The sequence below is a fragment of the Leptopilina heterotoma genome, unplaced genomic scaffold (assembly GCF_015476425.1).
Source record: "Leptopilina heterotoma isolate Lh14 unplaced genomic scaffold, ASM1547642v1 Lhet_247, whole genome shotgun sequence".
NCBI classification, from domain to species: domain Eukaryota; kingdom Metazoa; phylum Arthropoda; class Insecta; order Hymenoptera; family Figitidae; genus Leptopilina; species Leptopilina heterotoma.
The window spans coordinates 530,593-556,186 of NW_025110963.1; the positions used below are offsets into that span (position 1 = coordinate 530,593).

The window sequence follows — 25,594 nt, forward strand, 5'->3', positions numbered from 1 at the left end:
AAATGCCAAACACACTAGTTGGCAAAATGAAAATTTTAACACTAGAGGAACATTTTTACGAAAATGGATAGATGACAACGAAATAAATTATAAACTCAAATTATACACTTCGAATCTACCCTCATTTCCCAGAGGAAACTCATATTTAGATTTAGGTATCTTAGACTCCAGACTCAACGTAACAAAATACAACAATACTGACAGACTTAGAACATTACAATATGACAGTGATCACAATGCAATTTTATTAAATGTAACATACAATTCACATACTGATTTTATCCTAGAAAAAGCATTAAACAATCATAAATTTAACTATAGACAAACTAATTGGGAAAAATTTAAAAATACAATGGATCAAAATTATGACATTGAAATATCTAACAATAAGAATCTAACGAACGATGAAATTGATAAATATTTAAATGACATAAACGAATGTATAACACTTGCTATGAACGCTTCATTGCCAAAAATAAAAAGCAAAAACTCAATGGAAATTTACCAAACACCTCTTATTAAAAAAATTTGTAAAGCAAAAAGTAAAATAATAACACAAATAAACAAAATCTATAGAAATTTTCAAACACATAATAACAGAGAACTAAATTTCCTTAAAAATAAATTAATTGCATTAAAAGCCCTACTCAAGCAAGAATATATTAATTCTATAAATGGTTATTGGAGAGAAAAAATAAAAAGTATTCCTGCCAATGATCCGAAAAATATGTTTCCCCAAGTGAATAGCATATTCAGAACAAAAGGAAAAATTTCTATACCACAACTCCAAATTGACCACCAAAATGAACCGCTCTTACAAGAATCGCAGGTACCTGCACAAAACCTGCCTACAGACAACAATAATAAATTTTTAGTATCCAATAATGAGGATAAACTCAAAATAATCGGAACTCATTTTAAAAACACACACACAAAATTCTTAAATTACGGAAGAGAAGGACTTAATAAAATAATCCGTAATAAAATTGTAACACTAGATCAAGAAATTGAAAATGATAGAATAAACAATAACACATTAGTAAACTTCAGTAATAATTTACACGCAAATGACACTCACTTATTAGACGAAATTTTTCCAAATTATTTTACCTCAGGGTGTAAATTAACAAAAATATTTCGTAATTTAAATAATAAAAAGTCAACAGGTATTGATGAAATCCCTAACATTGTACTAAAAAACCTACCAAATCAAATAATAGAGGATTACTGCATAATTTTTAACAATATACTTAACAACAGTCACTTTCCAAAAAAATGGAAAAAATCAAAAATTATCCCTATTCCGAAAAAAGGGAAAAATAGCGTACAACCAAGTGACTTTAGACCAATTAGTCTTCTCCCGAATATTAGTAAAATATTTGAAAAAGTAGTAAAAGTTTCATTAGAAAAAATTTGCGCAGAGAAAAACATCATTCCCGAACAACAATATGGATTTAGACATAAGCACTCTACAATCCACGCCATTAATAAATTAATGTCAGATGTTACTCAAGCTCTTAACAATAAAAAATACGTGGGAGCTTGTTTAATTGACCTTGAAAAAGCCTTTGATACTGTTTGGACAGAAGGATTAATATTTAAATTACTAAAAAATTCATTTCCAAAACACTTAATTAAATTATTAAAAAATATGATAACAGACAAAAAATTCGTGATAACAGACGGTAATATAGTATTGAACAAAGAGTTTACAGTTAAAAATGGCCTCCAACAAGGAACTGTTCTATCACCGATATTATTTAACATCTATATTTATGAAATACTAAAAATGTATGACATAAACATAGATGAAAACAAAAAAGGTATCGCATTTGCAGATGATATGATCATATACGTTGTAGGTAAAAAAGCCTCGGAAATTCAAAAAACATTGCAAGAACTGTTTGAAAACGTTCAATATTATCTTTACACATGGAAATTAAAAGTAAACGTCTCCAAATGTGAAACCATTTTTTTCAGAACTCCTCTCTCAGAAGCCAGTAAAAATGTTAGAAAAAACTGGAAAAATTTCCAAATTAAAGAAAGAAAAGATGACGGCGAACCAGTACCAAATAAAACAATAGTAAAATACTTAGGACTTAACATAGACCAAACACTTTACTTTATTAAACACATCAACACACAACTAGAAAATGCAAAAATTGTATTCAATAAATTAAGACGATTAATGTATAACAAACACTTACACTGCAAAATAAAAATATTGTGTTACATGTTATTTATAAGACCCATATTATTATATGCATGTCCTATTTGGTACAACCTAAGTGCATCGATTGTAGAAAAAATAAGAGTATTCGAAAGAAAATGCCTAAGAGTATGTTTAGGAAAATATAGATCAGCTGAGTCAAATTTCAAAAAATACATATCAAGTAAAGTTATTTACAACTTAGCGAATATCAATAAAATTGACACACAAATAATTAAAATAACAAGGAATTACTTTGCAAGTATTCGAAACGTAACTGACAATAGCTTAATTTATTCTATTTACTATCCAAATGACAATTATTTTGAAAACGTAATAAAAACTAATTTTGTCCCTCCAGAAGCGTTCCCTTACCTGGACAAAAATGGTTATATACAGGACACCCACGGTGCCCCAGTAATATACCACTATAAAAGAAATGCCAGGAAGAAATCGTTTCTGTACGACAAACACTTAGACACTACTATACCAAATGATGAATGGCGATATACTACATTCATCACAAACAAAGAATTGAAAGATAAACATAGACAAAATGTTAAAAAATACTTTTGGTTAGACGAGTAGTTATATAAGTAACTTACTCTTTGACAATAATAATAACATTAACAAACTGTAAATACCACGGAATTAGAAATAATTATTATATAATTTAAGTACAAATGTAAATAAAATGTTTGCAATACTAATTAATTATAGCATAAAAATGTAATAAAAGTATATACCTTTATGTAATAAAAATCATCGATTTATTAAAATTTGTAAATATCTATAGTTTTAAGCTAGTTTAGGTTAATTTACTTTTTTTTCTTTTTTTTTATTACTCTTTTCTTACCCTTTGTTATTGTTAAATTTTATTTTTTTCTCATATAATAGTTTATTCAGGTTATTCTAATTTATTATTTTCATAAATTAAATAAAAAGTATTAATGGTCAGTTTTTAAGCCTTTTCTGATCGAAATAAAATGACAAACGACATAATTTCTTCATGGAATTAAGAACAAAATAAAAATAAGACAATTAAATAACACAAATATGCATTCGTGGGCATAAAATAATGTACATGACTTCGAGAGCGATGTATTAGCCAGTAAGTCTTAGAAAATATGTAATAGAATTTATTGTTTATTATAAATATTGTATTATAATTGATTTTGGCTATTAATAAACGATTTCAAAATAAAATAAAACCAGTTCTCGTCCGATCACTGAAGTTAAGCATCTTTGGGCGCGGTTAGTACTTGGATGGGTGACCGCTTGGGAATACCGCGTGCTGTTGGCTTTTTTTTCTTTTAATTTAATTATTTTTTATGACGTCATTAATACTTCAATTATATTTAAATCCTTATTACATCCAAAATATTTAATAAGAATTACTTTTTGTTTTACACAATATAAACATGATCATTTAGCTTCCTCAATATAATATTTACCAATTGCTTAACTTTTTATTATAGAATAATTATTTTAAAGTATTAAGATAAAAATTTCAAAAAATACAAAATTTTGATTTTTTGTTAAAAATAAAAATATCAATTAATTTTATAAATATTGATAAAATATATACTTTATATACATGAATCGATTCGTTTTCATGCCAGGAATATAATTTTGACAATAATTAATGAAAATTTTTATAAAGAAAAAAATTATTTAAAAAATACAAATTCGATTTTTTCCAAAATTAAAAAATTGATAAAAATTTTTTTTTTTAGATATTTTTGAAAATTCTTCTGTCTGATTTTAGGTATTCATGAGCGTAATACACCTATCAAATTTCATAAAAATCCGTCAAAACGGATCCAGCATAGCAAACGGAATTTAAAATTCATCAGATTCGCTTAAAATTTATCACTCATCGGGTTTTGAATTTTAAAAATTTGACACTGGATTCATAATCCACAAAATCCCTCGAGTAATGAATTTGAAACAATTCTGATGAATTTTAAAATTACGTCCGTCATTTGAAATTTTATTAATCTGACATTCGATTCGTAATCAGCAACTTCAAAAACCCCAGAGTGACAAGTTACAAGCGAATCCAGTGAATTTTTAATTTCACCCGCAAACCAGGTGACATTATCTATGGGTAATCTTAAAAATATTGATGTATAATTTTACCTGTAAGGTGCGTATTGATCAATATAACTTTTAGCGCCATCAAGAGCAGGAATGTGAGATTTTGTAATCTCGAATATAAATCTGTCAATAAGATTAGTTATATTTCTAGCTGCATTCTCAAGAGCATTGCCAGCTCTTCTGATGCTTGCACTAACGACTGGAATTGTTTCATTTACTGCATGTTGAATATCCTTTTGAATTCTGAGGAAAGATTCTCTTCCCTGACTCACTTCATAGACTATGTTCTCTTCCATTAATTGAGTGATGTCTCCAATTGCTCCGGTTACATTTGGAAGCTGAAACAAAATATCTCTTAAGTGAAGGAATTCAAATTTCCTCACACTAAAAATAAATACATCAAAAAGGGAAAACTATAGGTATAATTTCTTTTTTTAGCTACTGTTTTATGTTACAGTGAGAGAGACGCTTGAATAGGCCCTAGAACTTATTAGATAATCTTACAGTGATATCAAAATGTCCTCTACAATTTTGAAGAAATATTAGGTGTATACATTAACTGAAATAGTGTGTCTTTTAAATATACGATGGATTTTCATTTGTTTTCCCTTGCATATTTTTTAAAACAAAAAATTCCTCAATTAACATGTAATATTATCATATAGCGGACATTTTGATATTATGGAATCACAAATGAAAATCAGTGAAACGAAAATTCTATCTAGAGAGTTATAAACCCTATCCATGCGTCCAAATAATAATCTAGCCTAAAATATTTACTGTGGAAATTTTGAGAAAATCTACTTCAATTGAGTGCGTTTTTGTGTAAAAATAATAATGTTTTTATCAGAAAATAAAAAGTAGATAGATATTTAATATAAAATTATCATAATTTGTAGCACTTTAAATTGACCCTGATATTAATTTCGATAAGATGAACTTGACATTATTTCTTAAATTCATTTAGGAAAATAATCATTCTCTCAAATTATTTAAACGGAGAGAAGTAAGAGACCCTTGTTATATAAACTGTTTATAAACAGTTTAGTTGATTTTCAACGGAGCAAATGAACAGTGTATGAAATACTTCACTCTTAAGAGTAAATTAACTCCCTGCTTGGAGTAGATTTTTCATTGAGAAATTTTTACTCCTCACTCCAATTGTTATTTACCACTGTAAATTTTTACAATGTATATAGGATCTACATAGACCTTTCTATGTAGGATTAATTATTATTGGTCGTCTGTATAAAGATGGATCACCAGATGTAAATCTTAATTATGCAAGTAATAAATTTAAAGTATTAATTAAGTATAAATATACACACAGGGTAACTATAAAAATTTAATTTTTTCTCCCTGATATTTCCCTGATTTCCAGACTTTTTCCTGACTGATTTAGATTTTTTCCCTGACCCCAAAGAATATTCTGATTCACTCTCAAAATAATTGTAAAATTCTTCGATAACATGAACAGTTTTATTTCAAATAAATATTTAATAATTATTATTTTTCCATAGGAATTAGGATTTTAAAAAATTTCAAATTCAAAACTTTTGAAATTCAATAACTTATAAGAATATTTATTATAAAACATTAGGAAATCAATAACTCCGAGTCTTCGACTTGAAGTCATCGATTTATAATTGACCGAGTGATAAAATCATTATTTTATATTATAAAAATATTGTTACTGTAACTTTTTCAAAATTATTTTCATCATTTCAATTCAATTATTATTTTCTAAAGTTTTTAACTAAAATTCTTTCTCATCTTATATTTTTAATAATTAAATATATATATTAGAAAATAAAAACTTCAAACAATTTAAAAAATTCTATTAAAGTTTTTCAAAAAAATTAATTCTACAGAATTGCTAGTTAAAAGTATGAAAAATTATGATTTTCAAATATTTTAATTTTTACAATTGAAAATTCAATTATTCCTAAAAATTCATGCTATATTGCTTCTAATATTCAATTATTATCTAAAAATTTATCTAAAATTCATTTTTAAATCTATTGTTGGGTCAGAATTTCTCAAACGGATCACATAAATCTAAAAAATTTTCTTTTTGAACCAAAATAGTTTTTTTGACGCTTAATATGGCTAAGAAGAATCCCTGAAAATATTAAGCCAAAAATAAATTTTTTTGTAAAAGTTATTAACAATTGAATTTTTTAGTACTGCTAAATTAAAAAATTTTTTTCTCGAGTTCTAGTTGACGGATTTTAAAATTAAAATATGGGTTTCTTTCGTTTTGAATTGCACTATTTTAATATATTTTTTGTTTTTAAATTTTTTTATTTTTTATAATTTTTTATATAATTTGTTTATAAAATGTTAATAAACAAATATGTTCTTCACGTCCTAACAAAAAAATTAAAATTGTATTCTATTCCTGAAATGTCTCCAAGTGTAAAACCGTTTCGAAAAAAATGAGCCTGAATTAGAAAAAAAGTTATGAATTAAAAACTGCAGCCGTGTAGGGCTTTATATGACGTTAAACTCGCCCCGCGCACATTGGCATTTTTTTCAAAATTGTCTGTAACCTACAAATTTTATCGGATTTTCATGGGCTTGGTCTCTTAATTAAAGGGGATAAAATTTCTAAGAGATCCCACTAAAACAATTTTTGAATTTTCAATTGTTTATATTTTTTTTGTTACTCAAAGTTAACAATTTACAATATTTTTAGAAAAAATCATGTTTACTTTTTCATTTTTTCATTGCAGATGATTGGATTAATTTTAATTAGTCCAGCATGACCACCAGACAAATAATAATGTATAATACAATTTATTTAAATTGTTGCAAACAATGTTAATTAACAAATAGATAACTTTGGTTCTTTTTTTATAAACAAAATTTTTTTTCAGACAAATTTATATTTATTTAAGTAATCTATGTCGATTTTGGTAAAAATTTATTTTGAATTTAATAATTACTATTGTTATTAACAATCATATGGACAGTAATTTAGTTATCAATAATCAAGTAGAGCTTTACATGACTTTAAACTCGTTAAAATACGAAAAATAATTTTTCTTTTTGCAGAAATAAGCCATTTATTTGTTTAAAAAGTAAATAATTTCTTTACAACAAATGTAATTGTTTAAGCTAAGAAATTTTTAAAGTTTTTGAAAGAATGTACATATTATATAGACATTTTATGTTTAAAAAATGCCTAAAATGTTTACAAATGTTAAAGAAACTTGATTATAGTTCATAGTAATTGTCGATAACAATAATAATTTTTAAATTTTAAATCATTTTTTACTAAAATCGACATAGATTACTTAAACAAACATAAATTTGTCTGCAAAAAAAATTTTTTTTTTATAAAAAAGAACCAAAGTTATCTATTTGTTAATTAACATTGTTTGCAACAATTTAAATAAATTGTATTATACATTATTATTTGTCTGGTGGTCATGCTGGACTAATTAAAATTGATCCAATCATCTGCAATGAAAAAATAAAAAAGTAAACATGATTTTTTCTAAAAATATTGTAAATTGTTAACTTTGAGTAACAAAAAAAATATAAACAATTGAAAATTCAAAAATTGTTTTAGTGGGATCTCTTAGAAATTTTATCCCCTTTATTTTAAGACCAAGCCCATGAAAATCCGATAAAATTTGTACGTTACAGACAATTTTGAAAAAAATGCCAATGCGCGCGGGGTGAGTTTAACGTCATATAAAGCCCTACACGGCTGCAGTTTTTAATTCATAACTTTTTTTCTAATTGAGGCTCATTTTTTTTCGAAACGGTTTTACACTCGGAGACATTTCAGGAATAGAATACAATTTTAATTTTTTTGTTAGGACGTGAAGAACATATTTGTTTATTAACATTTCATAAACAAATTATATAAAAAATTATAAAAAATAAAAAAATTTAAAAACAAAAAATATATTAAAATAGTGCAATTCAAAACGAAAGAAACCCATATTTTAATTTTAAAATCCGTCAACTAGAACTCGAGAAAAAAATTTTTTAATTTAGCAGTACTAAAAAATTCAATTGTTAATAACTTTTACAAAAAAAATTTTGTTGGCTTAATATTTTCAGGGATTCTTCTTAGCCATATTAAGCGTCAAAAAAAACTATTTTGGTTCAAAAAGAAAATTTTTTAGTTTTAGGTGATCCGTTTGAGAAATTCTGACCCTTGTTATTAGAAAATTTTACGAGAATTTAATTATTCAAATACATACAAAAATAAATAATTTTTTCCATAATTGAATGTTTCTTAAGGAAGAATCCGACAAACAATCGGAAAAAAAGTTAGTCCAATGTCATTATTTCGTATTTTTAAAAAAAGTCAAATTAAATTTTAAATTTCTTTTGGTAGAAGCGTAAGGAATTTAATTTTCTACATTTTGAACATTTTAAAGTTATATTTGAATAAAAATTAGAATTTCTTGTCAATAATAAATGATTTAAGTAACGTAACCTAAAATTTAACAAATGTTTTTTATTGACAGAAAAATGGAATTTTTATTCAAATGCAATTTTTAATCGTTTTAAATATTCAAAATTAAATTCTTCACCTTTCCACCAAGATGAATTTAAAATTTAATTTGTGTTTTTTTTTAAATTACAAAATTATAACATTGGACTAACTTTTGATTTGACTGTCCGTCAGATTCTTCCTTAAAACTGAATTCTCATAAAGAATATTATCAACAAATTTTTAAATAATTGAATTCTTTCCATGAATTTTAATAAAATTTCCAAGAATAATTACATTTTTCCAGAAATTCGATTAAAATTGGAATTAAAAATAATTGAAATTTTGCGATTTTATTTTACTATCTAAAAATTTTTTCAAATATTTGAATTTTTTGGAAAATTTTATTGAAATACATAGTAGATATTGAAAAACATTGAATTGAGAAAAATTTGTGATAATATAATTGAAATTTTGCTAAGAATTTTATTAAAATTTTTGAAAATTCAACGAGAATTCAATTATTTAAATGCAAAAATATATAATTTATTCAATAATTAAATGCTTTTCAAAATTCAATTCTCATACAGAATTTTATCAACAAATTTTTAAGTAATTGAATTCTTTCGGCGAATTTTAATAAAATTTTCAAGAAAATTCATTTTTCGAAGAATTCATTTAAAATTGTATTAAAAATAATTGAAATTCTGCATTGAGTTTTATTATTTATGTAAATAATTGAATTCCTACAAAGAATTTTATTACTTTTGAAAATAATTGAATCCTTGTAAAAAATTCATTATTTTCATGAAAATCATTAAATTATTGGGAAGAAACTTATAAAAAATTTTTAAATAATTGAATTCCTGGAAAAGTTTTATTACTTTAGAAAATAATTGAATGTTCGTGTAGAATTTTATCAAATTTTTTTTTAAATAATTGAATTCTTTTAGAAAATTTTTTTTAAATATTAAATATTGAGAATCATTGAATTGGGGAAAATTTTTGAAAATAATTGAAATTTTGCTAAAAATGCTTTTATAATTTTTGCTAATAATTGAATTTTTGAGACGAATTTTATTATTTACAAAAATAATTGAAATTTTAACGAGAATTTAAGGGAAAATTTTGTGAGTTTAATTGAATTTTTACGAAGAATTTTATTACTTTTTAAAATGAATTTCTGCAATCGTTTGTAACTTCTCCAAAATTCAATCTTTTTTAGTGTTTTTAAGTCAAATTTTTCTATAAATCCATTATTTTTAATAATTTAATTCAGAAAAATTTAAATTATTAAAACTTTTCAAAAATCTAAGTCCTTTAAAATTTCTAATTAAATTCATTAAAAATTGAAATTTTCTAAAATTTCAAATTAAAACTTTTTGAAGTTGATCTATTTATAAAAATCGTAAACGCAACTCTTAAAAATTAATTTTGAAATATTTAAGTAAAATTATTCATTAAACAATTTATAATTTAAATTTTATGATAATTCTTCAAGAATTAATTTATTTAAGAAGAAATTTTTGTTAGAAATAGAAAAAATTGTGTATCGTACTTAAATTATACGATGTGAGTGGCATTTGTGCTTGCAATATTTACTACTACTAGATTTTTATCAGCCATTCAAATAAGCAAAAATGTTTACAGCTATAAAATTATAATACAGGAAAAATAGTTGAAGTGCATGAATAAACCACAAAGGTCATTTGTTAGTATATTGGTGATTGAAAAGCATTTAACAGAATTTTTTACAATTAAGATAATTTCCGTTTAACCCTTTTTTTATTTATACAAATTTTTATTTATTAACAAATATTTATTCAGCCGACTTTTTAATTAACGGAATGTTGTATTAGCTGAATTTCCAAACTTCAGAATTAAGAATTCTTCTAAATAAAAATTTGTTTAAATAAAAATTTTTAAAAAGGGGCTTAAACAGAGATTCTTTGAATTATAAATTCTAGTTAATGTAAATTGGATTAAATAAAAATTCTGTCAAATGATCATCCTTATTTTCATCTTCTTCATCTTTCGATAATCTTAAAAAACCAAAAATTACCCTTCTGGCTTATTTTTACTCCTCAAATAGTATACCATTCAAATTTAAATATTATTATAACAGAAACTTTAGGGGCAATTATTATTTTCCATACCTTGGGAAAATATCGATCCAAGTACTGTAACAAAAAGTTAGAACCATTACATAAAATATTTTTTATTCTATACGATTTTTTTATGTATAAAACAGGTTGTCTACTAATTTCTTTATATGAAATTTTCGGTTACTTTACAACATTTTACGTAGAAGTTGGACAAATTAATGTCATTAAGAAAAGTAGTTCCAAAAATTTAAATAATTTCTTCGTTTAGTAGACATACTGTTAAAATAAAAAGTAATTTTGGCTCACCTTATCAAAGTCAACCTGCACAGACATTTCGCTCACTTTGTATTGGTGCAAAACCTCTTTACATTGGTTCGTGTTACAAGCTGATAATGTATCTTGTAGATTTCTTCTCACTCCACGAACAACTAAAATTAATTGTTTTATTAGCCAATTTATTTATTATTCATTATTATTGTTGGAATAAAATGATAAATCACTCAGGTCTTGAACAAGGTCTCAATTACGTTCCAAAATTTAAAAAACTACTCGTCAAAATTTCAATTATCTTTAGAAATACTTATTAAAATTCTTCTCCGAAATTCAATTATTTTCAAAAATTTTAATACAATTCTTGGTAAAATTTTAATTATTTTCAAACATTTTCCTCAATTAAATAAATTTAAATATCTATACTATCTTAATAAAATTTTCCAAATTAAGAATTCTATTATTTAAAAAAAACTTTGATAAAATTCTACGCAAACATTTAATTATTTTCATGAAATAATAAAAATTTCACAGGAATTCAATTATTTACAGATTTTTTATAAATTCCTTCGCAATAATTTAATTATTTTTCATAAATAATCAAATTTTTACAGAGATTCAATTATTTTCGTAAATACTAAAATTCTTTTTAGAAATTCAATTACTTTCATATAAATAATAAAACTCATTACTGAATATCAATTATTTTTAATACAAATTTAATCAAATTCCTCAAAAACTGTAATTATTCTTAAAAATTTTATTACAATTCGTCAAAAGAGTTCGTTTATTCAAAAATATTTTGATAAAATTCTTTATGACAATTTAATTTTGAGAAACATTCAATTATTCAATAAATTATTTATTTTTGTATTTAAATAATTGGATTCTAGTAGAATTTTTTAATAAAATTTGATTTAAAAATGAATTTCATTAAAAATTTTAGATTATAATTAAAGAATATCCGAATGATTAAAATTTTGTAAAATTGAATTGTTAAAAAAATGAATTTGAAAATTCATTCAAAAAATAAACGAATTCTAAAAAATTCATTTTTTAAAAACTATTATAAATAATGGATTTTGATTTGTTAAGAATTTTATTAAAATTTTCAAAAATAATTGAATTCCTGAAAAGAATTTTATTATTTATGAAAATAATTGAATTATTGGGAAAAATTTTATTAAAATTTTAAAAAAGAATTAAATTTCTATGAAAATGTTACTTTTGAAAATAATTGAATTCTTTAATTTTAAAAATGTTATTTTTGAAAATAATTGAATTCTTCATAAGAATTTTATAAACATTGTTTAAAATAAAAAGTTTTTTCGAAATATAATAAATTTTATGTTAAATAATTTAATTCTTGTGGAAAACTTTATTTGTAAAAATAATTGAATTTTTCGATTAATTAATTTGAAATAGTTTTAAAAATAATTGAATTCTTGTTTAGAATTTTATCAAAAATTTTTTTTTAAAATTGATTTTTCATGAAAAATGTTACTGTTAGTGAACGTAATTGACTTATTATGAAGAATTGTATGAAATTTTTTTTTTAAATAATTGGTTTTTTCGAATTTTTTTTGAAAATGCTATTCTAAATTAATTGAATTCCTGTGGAAATTTTATTATTTATGAAAATAATTTAATTTTTGATGAATTTTATAAATTTTTTTGAAATTAATTGAATTTTTTTTGTGAAATTTTATGAAAATACTAGATATTGATAATAATTGAATTCTTCCAAAGAATTTTAAAAAAACATTTTTTTAAATAATTGATTTTTTCAAGGAATTGAAATAAAATTTTTTAGAATAATTACATTTTTTTAGCAATTCCTGTAAAATTGTATTAAAAATATTTGAAAAACTGTGATGAATTTTATTATTTATGAGAATAATTGAATAATTACTAAGAATTTTATTAAAATGTTCAAAAATAATTGAATTCCTGATAAGAATTATTTTATTTATGAAAATAATTAAATTCTTGCTTAGAATTTTATCAAAAATTTATTAAAAAATTTATTTTACATGAAAAATGTTATTTTAATGAAAGTAATTGAATTATTATGAAGAATTGTATAGAAAATTTTATTACCTATGAAAATAATTGACTTTTCGATGAATTTCATCAATTTTTTTTTAAATAATTGAATTCTTTTGCAAATTTTCATAAAAATACTAGATATTGAAAATAATTAAATTTCGAATATTTTTTGAAAATAATTAAATCGTTTTAAAGAATTTGATTATAATTTATTTTTGAAAATAGTTTCTTAATTTCTAGTATTAGCGAATTTAAAGTAGAGGAAATTCTAAAAAAAACAGAAATAGTAGCTTTTAATGGTTGCAATCTAAAAAAAGTATCCAAATAGTATCATAACGTAAAAAAAGTTGTAAATAGTAGGTTTTAGTAGATGAGTGCGAAGCCTGCAATTATGAATCTGCATTGTCATCCATTTTAATGACAATTCTAATCAGAAACTCAGAAAGTACCCCAGTACGAAAATGAAATGAAATTAATTACGAACAAACATTAAAACATTTAATATTGCTGGCTACCCTGGGTAGCTCACCGAAGATTAAAAAAAATTGATTTTAGTTTTGCAAAATAAAAAAAGATTAAAATTACCAATGTCAAGTTCAGAAGCATTGACTCTTAATTCTCGAGTAATTTTGTTCATCATCGTAAGATCTTCTTTGATTGCACCAAGTCCAGCAACGATGTCATTTAAATTCATAAGAGAAACAGCGTGAGAGTATTCAGCGAGTCTTTCAGTTACAATTCTTCCACTTTGTTGAAGAATGTTATTCAATGTAATTTCCAGTTCATGAAAGTTGCTTATAAGCAGAGTTTCAATTTGCCTTTTTGTAGTCGCCAGGTAAAGTCTAAGATCCTTTAGGCTGACTTTTGTGTTCTCTGGTAGCTGTTTAGAACCGTTGTGCATATATTCGTTCGTTACAAAGGCACAAACGACACCAAATCTAAAAATTAATTTTTATTTCGAAATTAAAAATTTTATTTTAATATCAAGCTAATTATTACACATAAAATATTCATTTTTAAATTGATATTTCAAAAATATTTAATTCAGGGTTGCCACAAATATTTAATTTTATTTTTCCCTGATTTCCAGACAAAATTTTTACTTTTTCCCTGACCTTAAAAAATATTGATTAGAATTATTAGACACTCAAAGAAAATATTTTATTACATTTATTTGCGATCACTCCGAGTCAAAAGCTCGGAGTGATCTTCTTCATGTTTTGTAATAATTTAAATTACCATAAAATTTTTCAAAAAAAAGTTAATTACTTACAAAAATTCTAATAAAATCCTTCGCAAGAATTCAATTATTTTTACAAAAGTAGTAAAATTTCTCAAAAAAATTCAATTATTTTAAAAAAATGTAATAAAATTTGTTGCAATAATTCAATTATTTTCATAAATAATAAATCGATTATTCGTTAATTCATTTTTAAATCAATTCTTATTAGAAAATTCTAGAAGAATTTAATTATTTAAATTAAAAAATAAATAATTTATTGAATAATTGAATATGTGTTAAAATTAAATTCTCATAAAAAATTTTATCAACAAATTTTTAAATAATTGAATTCTTTTGACAAATTTTAATAAAATTTTTAAGAATAATTACATTTTTCGAGGGATTCAGTTAAATTATTGTATCAAAAATAATTAAAATCCTGCGATGAGTTTTATTATTTATGAAAATAATTAAAATTTTCCCAAGAATATTAGAAAAATATTTCTAAATTAATTGAATTTCGGAAAAGAATTAAATTATTTATAAAGATACTTGAAATTTTGATAAAAGATTTTGTTTTCAATTTTTTAATATAATTGAATTTCTGCAAAGAATTATATTACTTTTGAAAATAATTTAATTCTTCAATCGAATTTTATTCAATTTCATAAAAAATAACTGAATTTCTGTAAAGAATTTTATTATTTATATAAATAATTAAATTGTTGCAATGAATTTTATTCAAGTTTATAAAAATAATTGAATTCTTGAAAAGAATTTTATTAAATTTTTTTGAAATAATTGAATTCTTGCGACGAATTTTATAAAAATCATTTTAAATAATTGATATTTTTCGGAAAATTTTATGAAATTTTGTATTTTTTTAAATAATTGAATACCTGTGAAAATTTTTGTACTCATGAAAATAATTGAATTATTTCGAAGAAATTTTTTAAAAATTGTGTAAATAATTGAATTCCTGTGAAATTTTGCCAAGAAATTGTGTTAAAATTTTTAAAAATAATTGAATTTCGATGAAGAATTTTATTATTCATAAAGATAATTAAAAATAATAAATTAATTTTGACATAAAATACCTAATTTTGACGAGAATTTTTTTTACATTTTTGAACATAATTGAATTCTTGTAAAGAATTTTATTCAAGTTTATAAAAATAATTGAATTTCGGTGAAGAATATTATTATTTATAAAAATAATTGAATTCTTGGAAAGAATTTTATTAAATTTTTTTGAAATAATTGAATTCTTGCGACGAATTTTATCAAAATCTTTTTAAATAATTGATATTTTTCGGAAAATTTTATGAAATTTTGTATTTTTTTAAATAATTGAATACCTGTGAAAATTTTTGTACTCATAAAAATAATTGAATTATTTCGAAGAAATTTATTAAAAATTTTGTAAATAATTGAATTCCTGTGAAATTTTGCCAAGAAATTGTGTTAAAATTTTTAAAAATAATTGAATTTCGATGAAGAATTTTATTATTCATAAAGATAATTAAAAAGTCAGAATTCGTGAAATTTTCACAGAAAATAAAAAGTATTTTTTTTAAATCGAAGTGTTGAAAAAACATTTCTATTTGGCCTTAAGAATGTGTCCACCAAAAAACAGGAAAAAAAATTATTTTTTATAAAAGTTATTGCAAAATTAATTTTTTAGCAACTTTTTAAACAAAATTTTATTTCTCCTAAATGAATGAACCGATTTAAATGAACCAAGCGGGAATATAAAGGGGATAAAATATACTTTCGTTTAGAATTAGAAAATTTTTAAAAAGTTTATTTTTTAATAATTATTTAATAAATTTTTTATAAACAATTAATTTTTTTTAATGTTCTGCGCCTTTTAAAAATTTGAAAAAAATATTAACATACACTTAAAGCTATAAGAAATCAAAATCCGTTGAGAAAATTTTGGAGCGACAATTATTTTAAAAGTTATAAACAAATTATATTGGCGCGGTGTTGTGCATCAACGCTGAACTTAGTTTTTGATCATTTTTATCAATTTTTATGGTTATATAATTGAATAAAAATGTTAATTTGACAGTGTTTTGTTCATTTCGTAGTTAAAAATAATGTTTTAATTCTGAAAATCATCAAAATCGCATCTCCGTTCAATATAATTTGTTTATAACTTTTAAAATAATTGTCGCTCCAAAATTTTCTCAACGGATTTTGATTTCTTATAGTTTTAAGTGTATGTTAATATTTTTTTCAAATTTTTAAAAGGCGCAGAACATTAAAAAAAATTAATTGTTTATAAAAAATTTATTAAATAATTATTAAAAAATAAACTTTTTAAAAATTTTCTAATTCTAAACGAAAGTATATTTTATCCACTTGATATTCCCGCTTGGTTCATTTAAATCGGTTCATTCATTTAGGAGAAATAAAATTTTGTTTAAAAAGTTGCTAAAAATTAATTTTGCAATAACTTTTATAAAAAATAATTTTTTTTCCTGTTTTTTGGTGGACACATTCTTAAGGCCAAATAGAAATGTTTTTTCAACATTTCGATTTAAAAAAAATACTTTTTATTTTCTGTGAAAATTTCACGAATTCTGACCCAATAATAAATTAATTTTGACATAAAATAATTTTGACGAGAATTTTTTTTACATTTTTGAACATAATTGAATTCTTGTAAAGAATTTTATTCAAGTTTATAAAAATAATTGAATTTCGGTGAAGAATATTATTATTTATAAAAATAATTGAATTCTTGGAAAGAATTTTATTAAATTTTTTTGAAATAATTGAATTCTTGCGACGAATTTTATCAAAATCTTTTTAAATAATTGTTTTTCGAAAAATTTTATGAAATTTTGTATTTTAAATAATTGAATTCCTGTGAAATTTTGTCAAGAATTTTATTAAAATTTTTAAAAATACATAATTGAATTTTGATGAAGAGTTTTATTATTTATAAAGATAATTGAAATTTTGACGAGAATTTTTTTTTTAAATTTTTGAACATAATTGAAATTCTGCGAAGAATTTTTATAAACTTTTGAAAATAATTGAATTTCTGGAATCATTTGTAAATTTTCAAAAATTCAATTTTTTTAGTGTTTTTAACTGAAATTCTTCTATCAATCCTAGTATTTATGAAAATTGTAAAAATTATTTATTAAATAATTTATAAGTCATAATTTTATGATAGTTCTTGAAAAATTGAGTTATTTAAAAAGAAATTATTGTCAGAAATAGAAAAAATTGAAGGTTTTGTATTAAAATTCATGGTAATTTCATAGTTTACGAGGCAAACAAAAAAACATCAAAATTCAGAGTTTTCTCATGAATTTAAAAAATTCAATTTTTTCAGTACTTTTACTAACCCGTTGCTTGTTTGCGACCCAACGTTGGGTCGTGAAAAAAGATGGCCCAGACTGTTTCCGACCCAACGTTCGGTCGTGAAAGTTTTAGCAAAAAATAGAAATTTGTTATTTAAATAATGAAATAAATTCTTTTATATCATTATTCACATACTATAGGTATCAATGATACTAGAAAAAGTAATAAATAAATAATTGTTTATTATTTTTAAGTAATATAACAATTTAAAAGATTTTGATGGACATTTTGGGTCAATAAAATGAATATTTTTCTAAACAGCGAAGGGGCTAAAAATCCCTGACTTTTCCCTGATTTCTCTGACCAATTTTACTTTTCCCTGAATTCCCTGACCTGTGACAACCCTGTAATTATTTCATAGAGTATTCTTCGGTCCACTTGATGGGTCATCACATCTTTAATTAAATTGTAACAAAAAGTTTACTTTTTCAAGATTTTAAATTCTCGATTTTTTACTCTTTAAATTCTTTTTGAAAATAATTTAAGTCTTTCGTTAATTAAATTAAATAAATTATCAAATGGATAATGAAATAAGCTAATGACATCTTTTTAAAACTTTAATTTTTTTTAAATTTTTCTTATTTTAAGCATTATGGGTACGCTAAAATTGAAATGAATTGAAAATATTTACAGGATTACTGTAGCGACGCAAATCAGGATAGTGCTGAGCATGATTTTTCTGCAATGGTCATGCTTTTTATCGAAAGGCTCGCTCCTAGCACCACAGTTTCCGGCACATCGACAGCAACAGAAAAATAATCCTACACATGGAAGTATTGCTGCGAGAAGAAGACCCGCCAAAGCAAGTCCAGCTAATCCTCCATAATGAGTTACAATAATTTTCCATTCTTTTGCAGGATCAGCCAACCTGAACTGTCCATTTACTGTCGTAATGAGTCCTGCAACAAAAAGTTCATATTTTCTATTAGTTTTAGTCTTTCAAGCATTTTCAAGCACTTTCAAGTATCAGCTGACACTTTAACTGTTTTCTGCGCAGAAAAAGTTTACTTTTTGAAAGCAAATAATAGACATGAAAGAAATATATATTTATTTGTTCAAAAACATTAAAGTTTTTTTAGATTAAACTAAGTAGAAGTTTCTCTAGCTGTACCTGACATTTCACGGTGAACTTGAACAAAGTTTAAATCACGCATCAAAGCATAACATTTTTTTTACTGATTTCAGTTACGTATTTTGATCGTAAATAGTGGCAGATTTTATTGCTCATAACTTATCAAGCTGTTCTCGAAAAATCTCTTAATGAAAAAATTCTTTGTTTTCCTTTGAAAAACATTAAGGCACATTCGCATTTGATTACTACTTTAAACATTTCATTCATTTATTTATTTATAAGAATAAAATAAACCAGAAATCATTTTTTAAACCATTTTTGTAAGGACTACATTAAAATTCAAATTTAGCGTGTTCCAAATATATTTAATGGAATTCAAATATTTTGCTTTCTAATGGAAGCATTGTTTTACCGAAAATTTTCAATTTCGATTTTTTGGCATATCTTTTTAACCTCAGGAACTCAAAAAATTTTAGGTCTCACGTGCGGATATGAAATGAGAGTATTTTCAGTCAGATTAAGAAAGATTAATTATTTTTTTTGTATTTTAAAAATTAGAAAAAATTGTTTTTTAACCATAACTACTTTAAAAAAATGTTAGGACTCCTATAAATATTTTTCTTTTATTTTATAGAATTTTTTCAAACGGATTTTAAAAAAATATTTCTAAATAATTTTTGAAAGACTAGGTATTGTAAAATTATTGTTTTACAATTACATACAATTAAAAAATGTACAAAATATTGAAATTTCGTAAAATTTATTAAAAAATAATTTAAATTTAGTAAAATTTTTGAAAAATAATTTAAATTTTGATAAAATCTTTTAAAAATAATTGAGTTTTTAAAAAATATAAAAAAATTATCAAATTTTTGAAGAATTTTAATTATAAATGATTTCTCAAAAATTCTAAAGCAGTAAATTTTAATTTAATTAATATAATTTTTAAAACAATAATTTTTTGAAGAATTTTAATTAAAAATTTTGAATATGATTATTTTCTCCAAAATGTTAAAAATAATTCTAAAAAATTATAATGTTATTATTTTGTGTATGCATTTGAATTTTCGGAAATATTGAAAATATTGAATATCAAAAATACTGAAAATAATTGAACATTAAAAAATTAGATCATAATAATTCAGAGAATTACTTTTTTCAAAACTATTTTAATATTATATATTTAGAACCTAATTTTCATTAATTTTTATTGAAAAAATTAATTATATTCAATTAAATTTTACAAAATTTTAATTATACAAAAAGATTTCTATTATATAGATATTTTGAAAATTTTATATTTATTACATTATTTTTTATGTCATATTTAACAGAAAACAGTCATTTTTAAGAAGAAAACAGAATTCTAAAAATTGAAACAGGGTAGGAAAATTAATTAAATAAAAATATTGCAAATTATTACTATGATTTGCAAAATAATAAATGTAAGAAATAAAATATAAAAATCGGAAATCCGCAATGAAAATGTGTTTTTTTTTAAATTAAAAAAAGAAAATTTTTTTTAAATGAATTTTTTAAAACGCTAAACAAGTTATGAGCGTTAAAATTTGTAAACACTAATATTTACCACCAAATTTTAAAGTTTGTTCAAGCCCACGAGAAAACTAGAAATTTTCGAAAAATTAAAATTTGAACTTTTTTTAATTTTGATTATTTTTCATTGCTTATTTCGTACACTGAAAAAAAATTATTTGGTTCAAATAACCTATTAATTGACTATTATATCTATTAAATATTTACTTGAATAAAATAATATTTATTGGAGTTAACTAAATGATATTTGTTTCAAATACATACTGAAATTATTGGTTCAAATACCATTTAATTGACTCCAATAAATATGATTTGATTCAATTAAATATTTAATTGATAATAGTCAAGTAATCGGTTTGTTTGAATCAAATAGATTTTTTTTTCAGCGTACAGATTTTGAAAAATTTTAATTTAAAGAAAAATTTGTTGAACCAATTTTCCTATGTATATATTAATTACAGAATGTTGAATTGAAATAAAAGTTTATTTGAAAAAAATTCTATTTACCCTTATAATGACGTAGTCATAATTTTTATTCAACAAAATGTTTATTATGGTCCAACTGTCACACAATAGATTCCATATTTTACCGACATTCTGAATCATTCAGCTATTCAGTCAGCAGAACTTTCATTCATCCATCAAGGCTCTATTATAGTAAGATATCACTGTCCTTGTCTTTCTAATGGAGCCTCGATATGGATAGATGAAAATTCTGACAAAAAAATTTTTATTTAAATTAATAGGTTTTTGTAATTTCTTTTTATTTTATTTTTTATTTATACATATATAATATGTCTTGAGCCCGTTAATCATAAAAATAAATATTTTGTATATTTACAGTGCCTCTCAATTAAATCATATTTTTTTAACAAAAAGTGAAATTTTTTAAAAAAGGCCACCATACAAATAAAAATAGAGGTTACAAGCTTTAATTTAAGCCCTATTTTGACTTTTTTCGTTCGAATTAAAAATGGACAGATAGGGGGTAAAATTTGACAAAGAATGCCCCAGTTTAGTAGGGGAGAGTCTCCAGTTGTGAGACACCTCCAGTTGTGAGACAGTCAATTTTTTTTAACATGCAATATTAAAAAGCCGATTGGTTTATATAAAAACATTTCTTTTTATATGAGCCAACTTTTTCGAGTACGCCGAAGCGGATATATAAACTGTTTTTGTTAAATACCAACACTGTGTGTGATAATCGACTAAAAAGCGTTTTTTCAATAAATGCAAAGTACTTTTTTTCCAAGTTAATTAATTGGAAAAGGTAAATGTAATGCATTTTCTTTTAGTGTTTTCCTTATATTTTGTGATGCAATATTGCATTGTTCCAATCTACGGTTGAAAATAATTTAATTTTCCTTTTTCAAAATAGCGCCGATTTCTGGGTGTGAGACACAGCATATCACCAGTTGTGAGACGGTGTCAACACCCATCTGGGCAGCATAAAAAATACGACTTTGCAGGCATACTATTTAAATGTTGTTCTGATTTTTTTCTAGTATTTTTGGGCAGGTCAAGTGAAAAAAAGTCAATTGATTCAGAAGAAATCAATTTTAATGCTCTTGTTGAAGCTATTTAATTGTGTTTATTTGATAGTCATATTTTGGCGAATAAATATTATTATTTAGTATATAATAATATATATTATTAATATATTTAATTATTTCTACTAAACATAACGTTTTATGTCAAACTTATTAAATTTTAGCAATTTTTAATGAGTGTCTCACAACTGGAGACATTTTTTTTTTTTGAAAAAAGCGATGTGCTCGGAGAATGTATCGTAAAATTTTTTGAGTTCATCGAAACACTATACTTTCTTTTAATAAAAGTTGCGTATTTCTGTTACCTTTCGAACGGTGTATTTTATTTACAATTTCGTTTATCCGTTTACAATTTACGGGTCAAAAATAAAACCCGTCTCACAACTGGAGACTCTCCCCTACTTATTTTTTATATATCCAAATTTCGCTTTGTCGATTTTTTTCTCCAAATTGTAAAATACTTTTACAAAATTTAATGTACGATATATATATTCTCCCTCCGTGTATGAAGATGAAAAATATGCAATTCTATACAGTTATACTTTAGAAGTTATGTTGAAAAAAATGATTGTTTAAAAGGTGGTCGATATATCGACCACTAGAAAACTGAAAGGGATATCTGAAAGCACGGTTAAAGAAAAGTATTGATAATTAAAATTTTTATTAAATTCACACTGTTTTTTCCTTTAAGGTCATGTTATTCAATGGCCACGTGTTCCAATAGTGAAGCTATAGGACACGTGACCAATGAACATGACCTTAAGTATGGCGGCTTCCATAAATGATGTCACACTTCAGGGGAGCAGGAAGCCTATGGCCGCCTATGGAGAATTTTTAATATTTAACACCACAAAATTGATTTAAATATTTGACAATTGATTCACTATAATATAGCCAACTTTTATTTCTACACTACGAATGCAAGAGAGAAGACCAAAGCAGACGAAAATTATAAATGACATTTTACCGAACTGCATTTGGCATCAGCGCATCAAATTACGTAAGTATATTTGGAAAAAAATTAAAGGGTCAGGGCTTTCGAAATTTTGGCAAAGTTTAAAGATTAAAAATTTAAAATATTAAAAATCGATCTTCTACTGTTACAGTTTTTAATATTTTTCAACGCCAATTTTTTTCCATACATATTTTACAATTTATACAACTTCTCGCGTGGATTTGCAATAATATACAATAGGGGAAAAGAAAAAATTCTAATCTCTTCAAAAATTAAATTTTTTTGACCATCTTATATGTTTTTAGGTTAAAAATGATGCAAGAAAAAATATTACTTCGTTTAATAATTTAATTTTAAAGGGGTTTAAAATAAAGGTGGTGTTTCCCTTTAAACCATGAATTAAAGTTTTATTTTTTTGCAAAAGTGACTTTTCATTTTACAAAATAAATGCCTTTTTAAAACAATCACTATTGTACTATTATTTCCTCAAAGTGTTATATCTCAAGAGTATGCAGTTAAACATTTACATGAAAATGTTAAAAATTATTTTCCATAATACACAATTTTTTATACACAAACTTTCACTTGACAGAATTTACTTTAAAGATCCAATTTTAATTTATCGACATTTTCATTTTTCCAGAATTTTTCTTAAACATAATAGTAATTTAAACGAATTTATAATAGACAGAAAAAATATTAGAATATGAATTCTTTCTTAGTTGAATTATTATTTCATCAAAATATTATTTGACAAAAAATTACCTGACAATCAACAGTTTGTCCTTTCTGAAAAGTGACGAATACAGCAAGAAAATATCTCGAAATATCTCGATGACTCGTGAAAAAAAGTCGAATAATTCTTAAATATATGAAACATGAATTTTGCTTACAAAAACACCTGAATCAGTTTAAGCAGTATTTATTTTATGAAATTTAAATTATATTACTTTCCACATATTTCACAATGAACTTTTAAGACAAATTTACAATAACTTGCAAGGCATTTATTTATCTAATATTTAAAGTTGTCTGACATTACAAACAAACGATCATAATCTTCAAGTTTATAATCATCTGACTGGTTCAGGCCAAAATTTGAAATTAATTAAATTAAATTTTGTTTATATGAAACAAAAATTATCTCGACATAACTTCAAATTAAAAAAATGGTTCTTATAACAAAATAAAACTAACAAAAACTAATATCACCAAATTTTGAAAAATCATATTTTTCAATATTTTTAGAACAAATTATTATTTTTATTAAAAAATTTATTTTTATAAATATTAACCCAAACTAATTTTGTTTAAAAAAATTTTTAACTTCAAAAACTACCTTTAGACCTCAAAGTATAAATACAGACTAATTGTTTATAACATTTTTACAACAATAAGTTTTATTTTAAATTATGTAATATATGTTCTCGTAGTAGTTTTTCGCGTATAGAATCGAATGGGGCTACCTATTAGTTTTTTTTATGAAAATTAATTTTTCTTTATTTGTTTATAACAAACTGTTTAAAAAAATTTATTTAAAAATTTTTAACGTCAAAAATTATTGTTAGATCCCATGCCAGGATCCCAATAGTTACTTTTATTATATTTGCGTTTCTGTGCACATGGGCATTAATGGGGTAAGCAATTTTGTGTTTTTAAAAAACTTTTATTTAACAATAATTATTATTTCTAGACGCATATTTTACAAATAGTAGATTATTATTTTGCTTTTTTGAAACACTCTATAATTACATGCAATAAAATATTTTGATTACGTGTAAATTTACTTTGAAAAAAGCTTAAAGGACGTTGAAAAAGTTCATTATTTTAGGAGTAAATTTTTAATACGAAACTGAAGTTACTGCATTGTTTTTGTAGAAGCAAAAAGAGAATTTTTTTAAGACCAAGAAATAGATAATTTTTTATAAAAAAAATTTTTTTTTTATATTTTTTTATTTTTTCGATTAAATCGGGTCAGGGAAGACAACAGTTGCTTAAAAGTTTAGGCTTTTCTAATTTATTAAACATTTTATACTATTATCTATTTTAAAAAACTATAAAATTTTAAAATATTAAAAAATTTTTAGAGATAAAGTATAAAAAAAATGAAAATTACATGTTACAGAATTTTAAATAAAATGGACATCTGAATGAGAAGAGAGAAGCAACGTAGTCGACCGCGAAACGGTCGGCGGAGGCGCTAGTTAAGTGAAATAAACTTCTTCCTTGATGAGTGTATCAAATAAAGAAATGGAAGTGGTAACCATGTAATAATATTACATATTTATTAATATATATGAATGTCCCCAATTATTCTTTCCTTCATGTATAATTTACTTCAACCGTAAAAAACTGAATTAGGTGGAAAGAAAATAATAAATTTAACAAAAATATATTACAATTTGGGGGAAAAGTGCGACAAAGCAAAATTTTAATATAAAAAAAACTTTAAAGAAATGGTATTAAATTAAGTAAAGTTATATCAATTATCAATGACATTAATCAAACGTCAATTTTAATTATATTAATATACTAAATTTCATATAAGTTTTTTTAATTTTAGTATTTTTGTATCAAAATTTTGCTTCGTGTCATTTCCTCCCTAAATTGTAAAATAATATTATAAAATTTAATATTTATTTTCTTCACGCGTATAAATCTTCCCAAATAC

The 25,594-nt window shown here is 23.1% G+C and overlaps 1 protein-coding gene and 1 pseudogene across 3 annotated transcripts in view; one reads left to right on the plus strand and one right to left on the minus strand.

Annotated features, from left to right (window-relative positions):
- The window catches only part of LOC122503187 (prominin-like protein), a 77,808-nt gene that overhangs the window by 44,434 nt on the left and 7,780 nt on the right, over positions 1 to 25,594 (minus strand). For 2 of the 3 annotated variants that reach the window (XM_043613633.1, XM_043613636.1), the window contains exons 2-6: positions 18,424 to 18,691; positions 13,775 to 14,127; positions 11,177 to 11,298; positions 10,922 to 10,945; positions 4,352 to 4,647 (exon numbers count right to left, since the gene is read on the minus strand). In XM_043613633.1, coding sequence (XP_043469568.1) covers positions 4,352 to 4,647; positions 10,922 to 10,945; positions 11,177 to 11,298; positions 13,775 to 14,127; positions 18,424 to 18,691 — 1,063 coding nt within the window. The remainder of the gene's footprint in view (positions 1 to 4,351; positions 4,648 to 10,921; positions 10,946 to 11,176; positions 11,299 to 13,774; positions 14,128 to 18,423; positions 18,692 to 25,594) is intronic. The other variant, XM_043613635.1, reaches the window with a different exon arrangement.
- Positions 3,391 to 3,512, plus strand: LOC122503217 (annotated as a pseudogene).